Source organism: Poecilia latipinna, unplaced genomic scaffold (assembly GCF_001443285.1).
Source record: "Poecilia latipinna isolate Pla-1442-1.1 unplaced genomic scaffold, P_latipinna-1.0 Scaffold426, whole genome shotgun sequence".
Classification (NCBI taxonomy): domain Eukaryota; kingdom Metazoa; phylum Chordata; class Actinopteri; order Cyprinodontiformes; family Poeciliidae; genus Poecilia; species Poecilia latipinna.
The window spans coordinates 220,952-234,727 of NW_015113042.1; the positions used below are offsets into that span (position 1 = coordinate 220,952).

The 13,776-nt window shown below is 39.6% G+C and overlaps 1 protein-coding gene across 7 annotated transcripts in view; it reads right to left on the minus strand.

The window, feature by feature from the left end:
• The window catches only part of scn8aa (sodium channel, voltage gated, type VIII, alpha subunit a), a 63,633-nt gene that overhangs the window by 16,657 nt on the left and 33,200 nt on the right, over positions 1-13,776 (minus strand). For all 7 annotated transcript variants that reach the window (XM_015038033.1, XM_015038028.1, XM_015038032.1 and 4 more), the window contains exons 18-21: positions 12,639-12,756; positions 11,786-11,940; positions 10,404-10,577; positions 3,825-3,947 (exon numbers count right to left, since the gene is read on the minus strand). In XM_015038033.1, coding sequence (XP_014893519.1) covers positions 3,825-3,947; positions 10,404-10,577; positions 11,786-11,940; positions 12,639-12,756 — 570 coding nt within the window. The remainder of the gene's footprint in view (positions 1-3,824; positions 3,948-10,403; positions 10,578-11,785; positions 11,941-12,638; positions 12,757-13,776) is intronic.

Consider the following 13,776-nt stretch of genomic DNA (forward strand, 5'->3'; position numbering starts at 1 on the left):
AGGTTCCCCCCAAAAGGTGCCACCTTGAAATTTTTTTTAAAAAAAAAAAAAAAAAAAAAAAAGCATAATTGGCAGTAACTAATATTTATTTAGGTGTCATTTTCCTCAGGCAGGTTTGCCAGAAGAAAGATAATGTGCTGGAACTTGGTTGATGTTATGTTACACTAATAGTCTAATCACACTGCCCAAAACACTAAAAGCAAGCAGCATCAAGAGAAAAAGAAAGACAAGTGAACAAAAAAACAGTCCATAGACATTGCTTGTCAAGCAAAGTTTCAGACTGAAAACGCATTGCTAACTTTTAGCATTTTGTCACATTACAACTTTTTTCTGCTCCCTCATTTGTTTGACTTTTTTGAATTTTAAGAGACAGATCAACACCAATTAGCATGTAATTGTGAGGTGGACAGAAAGTTATTCTGGGTTTTCAAAATGTTCTATAAATAACAATCTGAAAAGTGTGGCATGCCTGTACACAAAGCCCCCCTCCTGAATCAATATTAAGTAAATCCGGCGTTTGCACCTGCTGATCTGTCAGGGTAAATATCTGCTCCAGGAACAAAGCAACTCTAACCAGCTTCCCTGTCCGTAGTGAAGAAACGTCTCCCCGCAGCATGACGCAGCAACCGCCATGTTTGATGGTTGGGATCATTGGTACCAGAACAATGGAGCAAAGTGGAGCAGTTAGCAGTGATGTACAGGGAAGAATCTCAGTCGGTTTTATTATAGCGCTGCATGTTTCAGCTTCTCTCATACCTGTGATTAATCCCAAATAAACTCGCCTGCAGCAGATAGTCAAAGGTGCTTTGTGCTTCTCAAAACTCCCAGTGACTTTTTCCAACATCATCCAACTTTAACTCTTTGCACTGACATATTGATGAGCAATTAACTGATAGGAACAACAAAGAAAAGCTAAAAAAAGACAAACATGATGCAGCTATTTCTGCTCCTATCACCTTCACTCCCATTTTTCAACATAATCTGACCCCCATGGCTGCAGTCATGTACTCAAGGTGATGCAAAATGGTTTTACGTTGATTTTGACTGACTAGAGCACAACTCAACAATGTGGACTACTCATAGTTGTCCCATTAGACTTTCCTCCCTGTGTATCAGCTTACCACAACAGACCTCACTTTTCAGATTTTTATTTATAAAGAAGCATTAAAAAAACAATTCCTTTCCGTGTTTGTCTATTTCAAAAACAATGAAATATATTAAAGTTTAAGTGACAAGATGCAGCAGCAAAGATAAAATATTTTCTCATCAGTTCCCTATTGTGTCATCTCTCCATTCATGTACTTCCCCACTCATTTATTTATTGTTTTGACCTCAAATTTTCCATTTTCAGTTCAAACAAAACAGTAACTCAATTTATGAACATAGACATAGTAAAAAAAAAAAAAAAAAAGAAAAGAAACTGATACAGCAGGGTCAAATTATTATTTTGTTTCCTTTGCATCTTTGCATTACTGGGCCGCCCTCACCTTTCTCACCACGTGCGTCCAGTGAATGCGCTAATTCACAGGGGCACTGGTGCTACCATTTACGGTCGATTTAAGCAAATGTGGAAAGCTTTTCAGCCCCAAAAATGACAAGATCTTTAGTTAAAACCAATTCAGTTTCAGCGAACCATAAACCGTAAAGCTTATCCAGGGCCTAAAAGCATTGATGCCTGCTGATGTGCAATGGCATCACATTTTAGTCGCTGGATATCTACAATTTAAAGGAATCAGGCTTCTTGTCAATTTCAGAGGCCTTCTGCTCCTGGTTGTCATTTTTGGGTGGTGGGAGATACAGGAGACACAGTTTCTGCGTGTGGTTAAGGGTTTTGTCGGACAGCTGTCAAATTGTGGGCCACCGTCGACCCAGAACTCAAAAGTCAGAGTTTAACTGGGCCCACTGTTGCCTCCCAGCTTCACTTCCTGTGGGAGTGGAAGGCAACAGAAACCCAGAGACTGCTACATGTGCTAAAGTGTCTGGTGCTATGACATGAGAGCAGAAATGTTGTCAGTGAAATGGCTGCCTAGCATATTTGCTAAGCTTCTGCCTGCATGTGCGAATAACAAGACGGCTTCAAAATAGCTTTTAAGAGTTCAGCGTGTAAGGTGTCGGAAAATTATAAATCTGCCTGCAGAATTTGCTGATGGCAGATCAGTAAGTCGGATGATTCACTCCAACATCTGACGACGGCAGAAGCTTAACAAATACTTTCTTCCCAAAGCCACAACTCTGTGAGTGTGTGGTTTATGTCTCCATCTCTGATGTATAAAGGTCTTGGACAAGCGGGAAAGAGTGTGTTGACCCTTCAGCGGACCGGCCCAGCCACACTGGGTCGAGGTGGAGTGGAAAAACAGGGAGGGAGGGGAGAAGAGGGGGGAAGGAGGTGAAGGAGAGGGGAGGAAGCTGGGGATGAAGAGGAGGAGGTGGAGAAAGCTTGAGCTAACGAGGAGAATCTCAAACAAGAAGATGAAGATAGCGAAAGATAGAGGAGACTTGAACTGAGAGATTCAGAAAGAGAAAGAGTGAACTACGGGTGACAACAACCAGGAGCAAACTATCGGTACACCAGTCACAGGGACGGCCAATCAGATCTGCACATTTTTAGGAGGAGACCAGTAGCGGTTTTTGGTATGGGGAGTATGGGCTACTGCTCAGGGCGGCACAGCCCGGGGGGCGGCTAGAACAGTGGATACATAAGCCATCTGTGACTTCTATAACATAACACCAGGAAATTTTCCAAAATGCATTAGCAGACTAATTTGTTTGTTTTAATAAAATATTTAATCTGTAGTTTATTAAAACTATAAAATTTGGTAACATTTGTTGTATCTATTTTAAGACTATGTTAGGGTTTCCCTGGCCAAACCTGGACAATGTTCTTCTAAAATTCTCTATAGCAACTTCATTTACACAAAACCTTTAATCCATTTGTGAAAAGACAAGATATTTTCAGAGTTTTAATGCATAAGGACCCTGTTACGATGTTGTTGGGGCGCTGAAGATGCAGCTCGCCCAGAGTAACTGGATGAGGCTGCTGAAAGGAAAGAACAAGATGTACTCCTGCAGAGAGTCATTTCAGCCGATTAAATGCATAAAACGGCTCCTCTAAGGGGAAGGTTTTGGTGTGACTGGTTTTGGGCAGAGGTGTTTTGGTGTCCTGCAGCTCCCCCCGGTTCCCGCTGGTTGTTATCAATGCATTGGGGAATGGTGTGAACTGGGGAAGGAGGAGGTTATGGGAGCAGGAGGAGGAAGAGGAGGAAAGGGGGGGCATGTGGAGGGGCGGGCAGGGGTGGGGGGGTCTCAATTGAAAGCAGTGGTTGATTGAATTGTTGGTTTGAATGCTCTATGAGATGACATGTAAGTTAGGTTAGTTTTGACCAATTTCACATTCACTTTGGCCAATCAGTGAGAAAAGAAAACAATGAGGTAGTCTGAACTTTTAGTTCGTCTCTGATGTGATGAGGCAGCTTTTGTGGAAAAATTTAGATTTCCGAGCAAATCGGTTTTCTGCAGGCTTTTGAAAAACGTTTAATTGTCCAAGACATCCAATCCAAATAAATGTGATCTCGCTCTTACTTTACTCCCAGCTGCATCATGACTTATTCTTTCGGTCTAACAAAGGCACGGTGCAGCACTGCGCATGGAAAGGTGACTTTTTTTTTTTTTTGGCTTTCATTTCCTAGCTTTCTAGAACCAGTCCCCCAAACTTTCTGATTTTTCTTTTCTGTTGTTCTCTTACTTTGCCTTTAGATCAGTTCTAGCATGCTTTAAACTGTTGAATGGGCATGCGGAAGGATCAGCTGCTTAGCTTTGGATCTTACCCTCATCCCTTCAAAACGTGACAAGGCTCTGAGGGGTCTCAAGGCCCTTAGTGTCCTGAGTGATTTAATGGGCCCTAGATCGGAGTAGCCCAGCGCATTAGCTACAAGGCTGACTATAGACACCTACACAAAAACAGAGAAGCAAAAGAGGTTCCAAACTGTTAGAAGTGAGAATATTCACTAAGGAAGAGAGACGGCCCTGGTGTAGGCGGAGAGTTGCTTGACACACACACATAAATCTATGCATGTATATGCATGTATAATATTGCATTTATACATGTATATACACTGAGAGAGAAGGTCATTGTTTAGTATAGGTTTTGCGTGTGTGGTAAAAAAAATTTTTTTAGAAGCAGTAGGCCATTAGGGGGATTTGGCTGTTATTTTGGGGCTGTTGACGAGAAGTGAAAAGTCCTGTGCACCTGCAAAGAAATTTGTGGTTGAGAAACAGAGAGAGAAAGCAAGAGAGAGAGAGAAAGAGAGACGAGATAAGAACACAAAACTCAAACAGAGGGTAAATTAGGAGAGAGAAGAGTGCTACATGGTTAAGATACAAGTGAAAGGACTGGAAGAGCAGAGGAGGAGGATTTGGGGAGGGAGGTTAAGGAGAGAGATTGCCCTGTGGAAGCTGATAAAAACCCAACAGACTTGAGAGCCTTACCCTTGCCCCTCTAACATTGTCTCTCCTTGTCGCTCTTCAGGCATAAATTCCCATATAATTTAAGACACAGAAACTAATGGAACCTAAGAGAAAGAATACAAGTGAACATGTACAAGAGTGTCATATAGTCATTTTCCTTCTCAGACATCAAATCAACTTGTCACACAGCGTTTAGAGTCAAAAAGGAGAGCCACAGTCACATGAATCACACACAAGAAAACAGGGATGGAGGTCAAGGGCACACCGGTTATAGTTATTAGCACTGGATGGCACTGAAAGGACAAAAGAACACAGAATACAGTCGAGTTACGCACAGTTAACAACAATAACAGGACATAATCTTAAAGAAACTGGTGCAGCCCCTGATTCCCATCCAGCATCAGCAAACCCAGGGATTCCTGCAGCTAAGAAACGCTTAAAGTGACCCACCACAGTTAAAGACACTCAATGCATCCCTAAGTAGGGTCATAATCCCACAAACATCACTGCATCTATCTAAAAAGCATAAGTAATCAAATCAGTGGGAACATTATCTGCAGTGGCCAGAGTTATGGTTTGAGGCTGTGTAGCTGGATCTGGGCTTAACATGGGATTGCATTGTTGGCCAAGGAAGAAATGGAAAATGGGAAGTGTGGTCCATTAGCTACACTAATGTTCTTTGGAAAGTGGTGAGACTGGAGCGACTGGTGCAGCTTAAGGAAGTCTCATTAGGAACCCCATTACAGGAAGAGATTTTCAAGATGAAGTCTTTCATTGAGTGGTACGCAGGAATACGATTCAAAAGCCTCTTACACAAAACACTTTAAAGCAAGTGCCTTTCATCATATCAGTGCGTTTTATTAACACTTTATATAGTTATATTAAAAATAAATAATTTGTGCTAAATAAGGTAGATATAGTTAATCTCAATATACAAACTAAAATAATAAATTAGGGACATAAGCTTTAACTTGCCAAACATTGATCATTTGAGGGGGGCAATAAGATTATAGGTACGTGTCAAATATGCACCAACAGACATTAGTGAGAGTGCCATAATGGCTGCCTTATGTAGCGTTAACATTCCTCAAAGAGTTCAAAGAGCATTTGATGATGTCTGGTTCAAAATCTACAAAGTGCGGGTTGATCAAATCTAAACTGGTTCATTCCATGTTGAAGAAATGGTCTTTCAAACATTGTTATAAAATATACTGTTTTGTTAAAGAGGCAAAAATTAAATCTTTGCTACGGAAAATGTTTTCTCTCATTCTCATTTCTTCCCTTGAATTAATGTTGCTGAGCTGGATGGTAGAAGTAGTGGCTCAGGGGGTGTCCCAGTTCCTTACAAATAAGGAAAAAATATCAACAGTAAACACATGTGAAAGCACCTCCAACCAGCCACCGACACCAACTGGTCAAACTCACTGCAATAAGTACACAACATCCAAAGCTTACCAAAATCACGGAGGGAGGTTTGAGACTGGCAAAATCTTCATTTTGACTGATGAAATCATCAGCGAAAAACTACAACAGGTAGAGCATGTAAACCATTTGAATAAATGTAAAAAAAAAACCCAGCTGGGTAGATGTCACAATGCATTCAGTCTTTCTCCTCTCAGAGGATTCCTCATAATGCTGAAACATCGAGTCGCAGACATCTAGACAGGGCTCTCGTTTAGATTTTGCCAGAGCAGTTTCTCTGTGGTATAACCCCTTTTGAGTCCAAAACTCTGCATTTCAAAATAATAAGCAGCTATTCTGATGGGCACACAGTTAAATAAAGATTTTGCCTTAATCTAAACTACAGTGTTGGGGTAATTGTCACCTTCAGCCTGACCCCTTTGGAGAGCCCCCCTTTTGGGGCCCCTGGGCTCTGGCCCCCAGCTGGGCCAGCTCTGCCGCAGTGGCCTCACTGTCTCAGCGTCCTTCTCACAGAGCTCTGCAAGGCAAGGCCAATGACATCTGGGGCTGTGATCCCATGATGACGATAGCACAGACCAAACAAAAGCAAACTAAAAACAAAAGGAAAACACAACAAAACATGACAGCTTTATGAGTGAAAAAGAAAGATGAATGGATCATGACACCTATGCTATATTATTGAGGTTAAGTAGTAGTTTTTTTAATTGAGGTAGATTGTGTGAAGTGGTGATTAGCAGTCTGCCTCCTACATCCAGTATTAACTAGTCAAAACTGTTTTCTGCTCAGAGAATAAAGAAGAAATTGTTATGGAGTTAAAACCTACACACATCATAGGTTATCATAAAGCAAATTTACAAAATCTAAACAACTAAAACTAAAGGTTTTGTTAGCTTTCCCTTACATATTTCATCATTTTTACATGAAGCGGTTCTTTACATTGTAGCAAGCTTTCTAGTCAAGCAATGTCTCTGTTGCTAGGCTAACTGTGCAGTAAACTGCATTTAATATGGCTGCCATCGTACACTGGTCCAGTGTTTCTGGTCCTTCCTCTGTAAATTAGCTAAAGTTTACTTTCTGTACTAGACCAGTAAGAGTGTTACAAGATGCTTTAGTTAAATAAGAAACACTATAAACCGTTCTACAGCAAATTCAGGTTGTTTCAGATTACAGGGATTTACAGTAAAATGGTACATTTTCCAGGAAACTATTTCCTGACTTTAATATGAGGGCCCATCAATTTGACCAAATATTTTCTAATGTGGTGTGTGTTGTCTTTAAGAATGCTAATTATTTTTTGCAGAGTCTCAAAAAAGAAAGAAAGAAAAAAAAAAAAAACTCTAGATCACTTGCTAAATATAACATCAAAGTTATGTTGTTCTTTAGAAGACAAAGTGTTGTTACCAGTGCTGTTGTCATAGAGAAGGATAGAAATTTGAACATCAGTCAAAACTGAATCTCTGGTTTAGCAAATAGCTAGCATTAGCTAGCTGCCAGCGGAAGTTAGAAACTTAATATTTTATGACTCCCTGCTTATTTTTGTCAAAATAAGGAAGGTTTCTTATGACCCATTAACCAATTTTTGCTTTTGGCAACTATTTAGCAAGATAATTTTTGTACGTAAGTTTTAATATTGATCTTGCTAATACCATCGGTGTCAGCAGAGAAGAAAAGTTTGAAAATGAAGTTACTCTAGAATGCTGCAGATAAATGCTTAATACATATTCTCTGCTAATATATTTGTTTGTGAAAACCTTAGTCGTCTTCTGGCTCACTAATAAAATGCATCATTGATTCGCTAATATCTGACCTCTTTTTATTGTAGACTGCTAAAAGCTACATCACACAAACCCTCCTCAAAAACTAAATAAAGCAACAACAACAACAACAACAAAAAAGCAAAACAATTCCTTCAGCATACACAGTTTACTTTCCTCTGACATGAAAAATTTGGCAAATGAAATGGGCAACAAAAAACACAGTAACAGGGAAATAAGGAGGACCAAACCCATACAGAGAGTCACACTCAAAGAAACAGGCTGGTCTAATGATGGTGCCCCCCTTTATGAGTCAATGGCAATGTTTTCACCCCACAACACAGAACAGAAGAGGCACAATTAGGCCACAACAGCCCTGACTCATCAAGAACTTGTTTTCTTGCTTTTGTTAGCTCTTGTTTTTCAAAAGGGGGAGCGCTAGTGAAGACCAAACTTACCGCCAGCTGCCTGTCACCCACCATCATTACCATCTCAGCACAATATCACCACAATCCTGAGGTTACACTTCCAGGAGGGAATGAAAGGAGGACGGGCAAAGAGGGGAAGAGGGATGTCACTCAATATTAAATGTTTTAACGTCTTGAGAAGCATGACCCCCGCATTGCCTGAAGTACTTTGGGTAGACGATACACAAGAGGAAGGGAATCTACATTTGGAACAACCAGAAACACCAAATGTTACGCTATAATTAAAATCAATACAAAATCTATGATCAGATATAGGCAAACTTTGACATTATCAATTAAAATTAGCTGGAACAGTCTGCTTAAATTCTATTCTAGGCTACACATACTCATAAATACTCATAAATTATAAAGTTAAATTTGAGAATGCAATGTGATAAAATACATGCAAGAACACTAAATGGGGGATATCAGAGGAGCTTAACATAAACCAGCAGACAACTTCTGGCAATTGATTTGATAGGAGTCCATTCACAGGTATTGGCTGAAGTGTTGGACACTGCAGAGAGGTGGTTAGTTCAAGGAGAAGGTCAGAAATCAGATTTCTTATTCTAAACACTTGTGCCACAAAGGAGGAGATCAATCAAGCAATATCAAGCTGATAAGCAAAAATATATTATTTATGCTTTAAGTATTCGAATATTTTAAATACTCAAAGAATAAGAAATACTTCTACTAAGAAACATGGCAAGAAATTTACACATTTCTTTCAAATAAAATACTCAAAAGTGTCTCAAAATCATCAAAGTACTGGAATAACTGGTGAAGTGGCCAAGGAATAGAGTTAAGATATTCTGTTCCTGACTTTCTGTCTTGACTGAGACAAGGAGCAGAGCAGTACACAGAGAGAGAGGACAGAGGCACAGATCAAACATCAGGGACTAACAGTTTTACAGAAACATGTATCTGACACTTCCCATTGCTCTGAGTATGACTTGAATATGGCTGGTTTATCAAAGACAAACCAATAAGAGGATCGTTTTACATATTTTATAGTCTTACTATACCTTATTCATAATCTAAAACTCTTTTTGACCTGCTTCTTGAATCTAAAATATCCAATGGAAATGTTTTTGCTTACATCATTTTACATTTTTTATCCTGCAAAATCTATATTAAGAATGCATGATATTGTTTTTCTGACTCTGAGCTCAGATCAACATAATTTTCAGAAACTCATCATTCATCCCTGGTGATACATGAATGCTCCAGGAGCTGGGTGAGCATTTTCCTCCATTGTGGGATTTAGGCAACAAGTAAAAAGACCACTTTTTACTTTTGGTGGTTTCGAAAAATGTTTTTCTTTCTTCACTTTCATCTTGAATCCTGATCTGATGGTAATTGATGGAAAATAATCTCTTGATCACAGATAAAATCCAGTGACTCTTCAAGGCCATTTTTAACTGTAACCAGCTTCTGCAGTTTCTATTCGACATGTCTGAGCTTGAACAGGTCAAGGTGTACGATTATTGCAACTAAAAAAGACATAATTTGGCTAAACTGTATCGCAGCTGATTCAAAAACCTACATCACTACAAACCAAAACAAAACAATTTTTGCCACAGCTGCTGCTTCAGTACCAAACACAATCCATCCTCCAGCAGCACCACCAGGAATAAGGCGGATACATTTAATAATTACTTATTTAAAAACACAACAGAGAAAGAAATACACATATTTTCCATGAACTCATTTTTATGTTTTCTGTATTTAATCAAGCCAAAAATAAATAAACATTAGCACCTTTTTTTCAAGGCTCAGTGGGAACCCTGCACAAAGTTTTTTGTCTGAGCAAAAGTCTGTCTGAACGTACTTTTCCTAAATAAACACTGTGTGGCGAACATATTCAAGCATCTCAGAGTGATTCCCAAAGTGTTGCTGGATGGATTTGCAAAAGGCGAAAGAGGCATGTCACATTATCCCTGTAAGAAAAGCTGCAAAACATATTTTTATTCTATGAAACATCCTCTCCCACCTTGTGCAAACCATGAAGCAGATATTTATGAAATATCTTGACCTTTTAAACATAATCACACCCAATAGACAACAAAAGGGGTAACACATATGTAGAACAATGCAAATCAAATGCTGCATAATGCATTTAATTTGATTTTAAACACTCTAATAGAAAACAACCAAATATTTCTAAATTGTCATAGCAATACTGCAGATAAGATTTAGCTTTGCTCATTTACAGTCTATAGGAGTCTAACAGTGTGTTGTTGTTGTTGGACCAGGGTGTGATTCAGCAAATAAGAAAATGAAGAGTTTGACTTACATCCACAATGAAGAAGTCCAGCCAGCACCAAGCATTGGTGAAATACTTGACAAAGCCGTAGGCAACCCACTTCAGCAACATCTCCAGGATGAAGATGTAGGTGAAAACCCTGTCGGCGTACTCCAAAATGATGCGGATGGTCTTCCTCTGCTCGATGTACACGTCCTCAAAGGCCTGCAGGAAAGCAGAAAAGTTAAGACAGACACGGCCATGACGGGACAAAAACAAGAGGACATAAACCTCCTCCGACAGACTTACACCAAACCTTAAGGTAATAATTTAGAGAATTCATTTTGGCAGCACTTTTAGTAGCTTGAGCTCAAGCCTATTCAGAAATAGATACCTTGATTTACGCATGGGACAGTTCATCAGTGATAAGCACTGAAGGTCCTCCACCAACCAGGCTGTCAAACCTACATTTAAATTACTTTCACAAAAACATTGGAGTCTGACCAAAACTTTCTTTCTCATTTTAATTCAAAATAACTAAAGAAAAGAAGCACCATGAAACTGGCTGATCATCGAAACTGAACAATTTTCACCTCAAAATTCAAATCTTTTTCCCAGTCGGTGAACGTCCAAGTGCTATCAGATTGTTGTGGCATCTACTACAAACTAAACTTTGTCCTTAAAGTTTAAAGTTAGCTACTTTCAGAATTTAAGGTATTTTAAATCAAATCAGAGGGATCAGAAACGTTGAAGGAAGCTAATGAAAACAGAACCAGTTTCTCTGGAGGAAAGTCGGACGTTTATTACGGGCTGCTGCTAAAAGCGAAGGCTGGACTTCACCGAGTTTCCACCAAGTTTAACATGTTGTGGTTTTGCTGTTTTAGTCATTTCTACCTCTATTTTCAGCTCATCTTGGGACGATAACTGATCATATCTGACTTCAGCGGATAGACTGAAAATACAACAACAGCGCTCTGCTTTATAGATCGAATCTTTCAACCTCTGATTGTCGTGGAACGTGTTAGATTTGGAAATCTTGGAAATCTCAGCATTAAGGAAAGAGTCTAGATTTCTAAAGCAAGACACATGGAGACTGATGCTATCTACACATGCTAACTGCTTATAATATTAAGAAGATGGTAAAGTCGGTGTAAATCTCAATTTAACACCTTTATGTCATTGATTTAAAGGACTAAATGTTCTTTTGTGTACAATCACGGCAAGTAGGCTAGAAAAAAATATTCTGGCCACTGTTTACATTGAGCAACTAAAGTGCATCCCAAAAAAATCAGAAACCGGCCATCTCTTGATTGGAGCTCCATTTGCAGGTAAATTATACTAGGGAATGTGTTGTTTAAATGAAATACAGATAATTAAAGTATATTTCATTGTTTTCGAAAAAAATGCAAAAGGTGAAAACGAGTCCTCCTCACCAGGGCACCACTACTGAGGAGGATCATGAAGATGATGAGGGTCTCGAACCAGTTGTGCTCCACGATCAGGTAGCAGGTTTTCCTCAGGAACCACCAGCTCTTCCCCCAGCCCATGGTGATGTCAACGTCGCAGCATTTATACTTGGCCACGCAGGCTGTGAACAGGCAGAGGAAGAAAGGAAAAAGAAAAAAAAAAGAGTGGCGAGAAACATTAAATGCAAAATCCTGTCCAGTCCTTTGATCCGTGTCTAAAAATAGAAATCTTCCTGGGCCTGAGTGAATACATATTTTATACCTGCTAGTTGTCTTCAATTTAAATTGTACTTTTAATATTGCATAAGGTTAACAGCCTTGATTGGGACATCTTATTAGCCAACATTTTTTAAAACTGTAACTTTAAACTCTATTAAATGTCTATCTTGGACTCTTACTGGACAAATGTTTCCTAGATACCATACCACACCATACCAACTTTTAACGTAACAGAGATAACAGAGTCTTATTAACATGATATATTTTGGAGTTGCATTTTGCAAAAATGTATACAATTGTGCTTATTTATCCTGAGCATAAAGCTTTTGAAGATGTTTCCAGTTGCATTTAATTTTCACGGTTGCACTGCTGCTTCCTGAAGCAACTTAAGGTTGATGGGAGAAACCATTTTTATTTTTCCAAGGACGTTCTGCTCGTATAGATAAGCATCAGATGGACAGACAGACTGATGAGCAGTGACCACGCATGAATGATCATTCGTATTGAAATCCTGGCGGTTTCTATTTCCCATCCAGCCAAGAGGGAAGCTGGTGTGGACTGGAGTGGAGGTAATGGGGTGCAGTGCGAGCAGAGGCCTCACCGTCTGTCCAGCATGACTCTGGCTCCATGTATTCCTCCACCGTCTCCACTACCACCACCTCCTCTACGTCTGGCTTGATGTCGATGGTGCTGCCCTCGGACGAGCTGGTGTCGTCCAGCTGCAGATAAGCAGACGCGCAAGCTCAAACTTGTGCAGAGATGCAAATAAACAACGCGATTATTGATGCACACAGACAGACTCAGATACAGAAAAAAAAAATCTCAGGAAGCTCTTGCAAAACTGTTTAGGAAAGCTCCATTTATTAAGTATTTAAGTGAGCTCAGAAATTTTATTTTATTTTATTTTTTTGTAGTGAGAACCACTTTACAGCAATCCAGAGCATCAGACATTATCCAGATGACCACTTAAATAGAATATCAAATGGCAGATCATTTGCACTGAAAGTTTTTTAAATGCATTTTATCAGGAGACATATGTTAGCGGGCTTCCGTTCTTCTACTCCGTCTGCTTGATTCGGTCACACAAGACGTTGCTCCAGAGTAATGGAGTTACATTAGAGTCTGAACACAGCACAAGCAGCTAGCCGCACCCAACCATTTACTGTCCAGAGTGAGAAGACTTCGCAGTGAAGAGAAGCAGGATTACAAATAAAAACAACATCAGTTGGACCATTGCAGTGCCTTGAAAAAGTGTTTTCTCCTTTAACTTTTTCATTCGTTTTCAGGTTACAACAACAAACTTCTTTTGGAAAATAACTCAAGCTCAGTCAGATTGGCTGGATAGCATCTATGAATTGTCATTTTTGAGTCTTGCCACAGATTCTTAATTGGATGTAGGTCAGAACTTTGACTAGGCCAATCTAACACATGAAATTGTTTGGTCTAAACTATCCCACTGCAGCTCTGTCTGTCTCAAGTCTTTTCTCTTTCAACCTCAAACAGGGTCTCTTTCAGGAATCCTCTGTATTTAGCTCCATCCATCTTCCCATCGGTCCTGACCTGAGTCACTGTGCCTGCTTCAGAGTCCTGACTCGGTTATGTTGGATTGAAGAAACATCTGAAAGTCGCAGGACACCTGCCCTCAAGGACTGGAGTGTGATAGTTGTGATTTAGGTGGAACACCACTGCATTGTTAGGTTTGGCTTTCTTCTTCGATGTTCAGATAGTTTTGATAGATT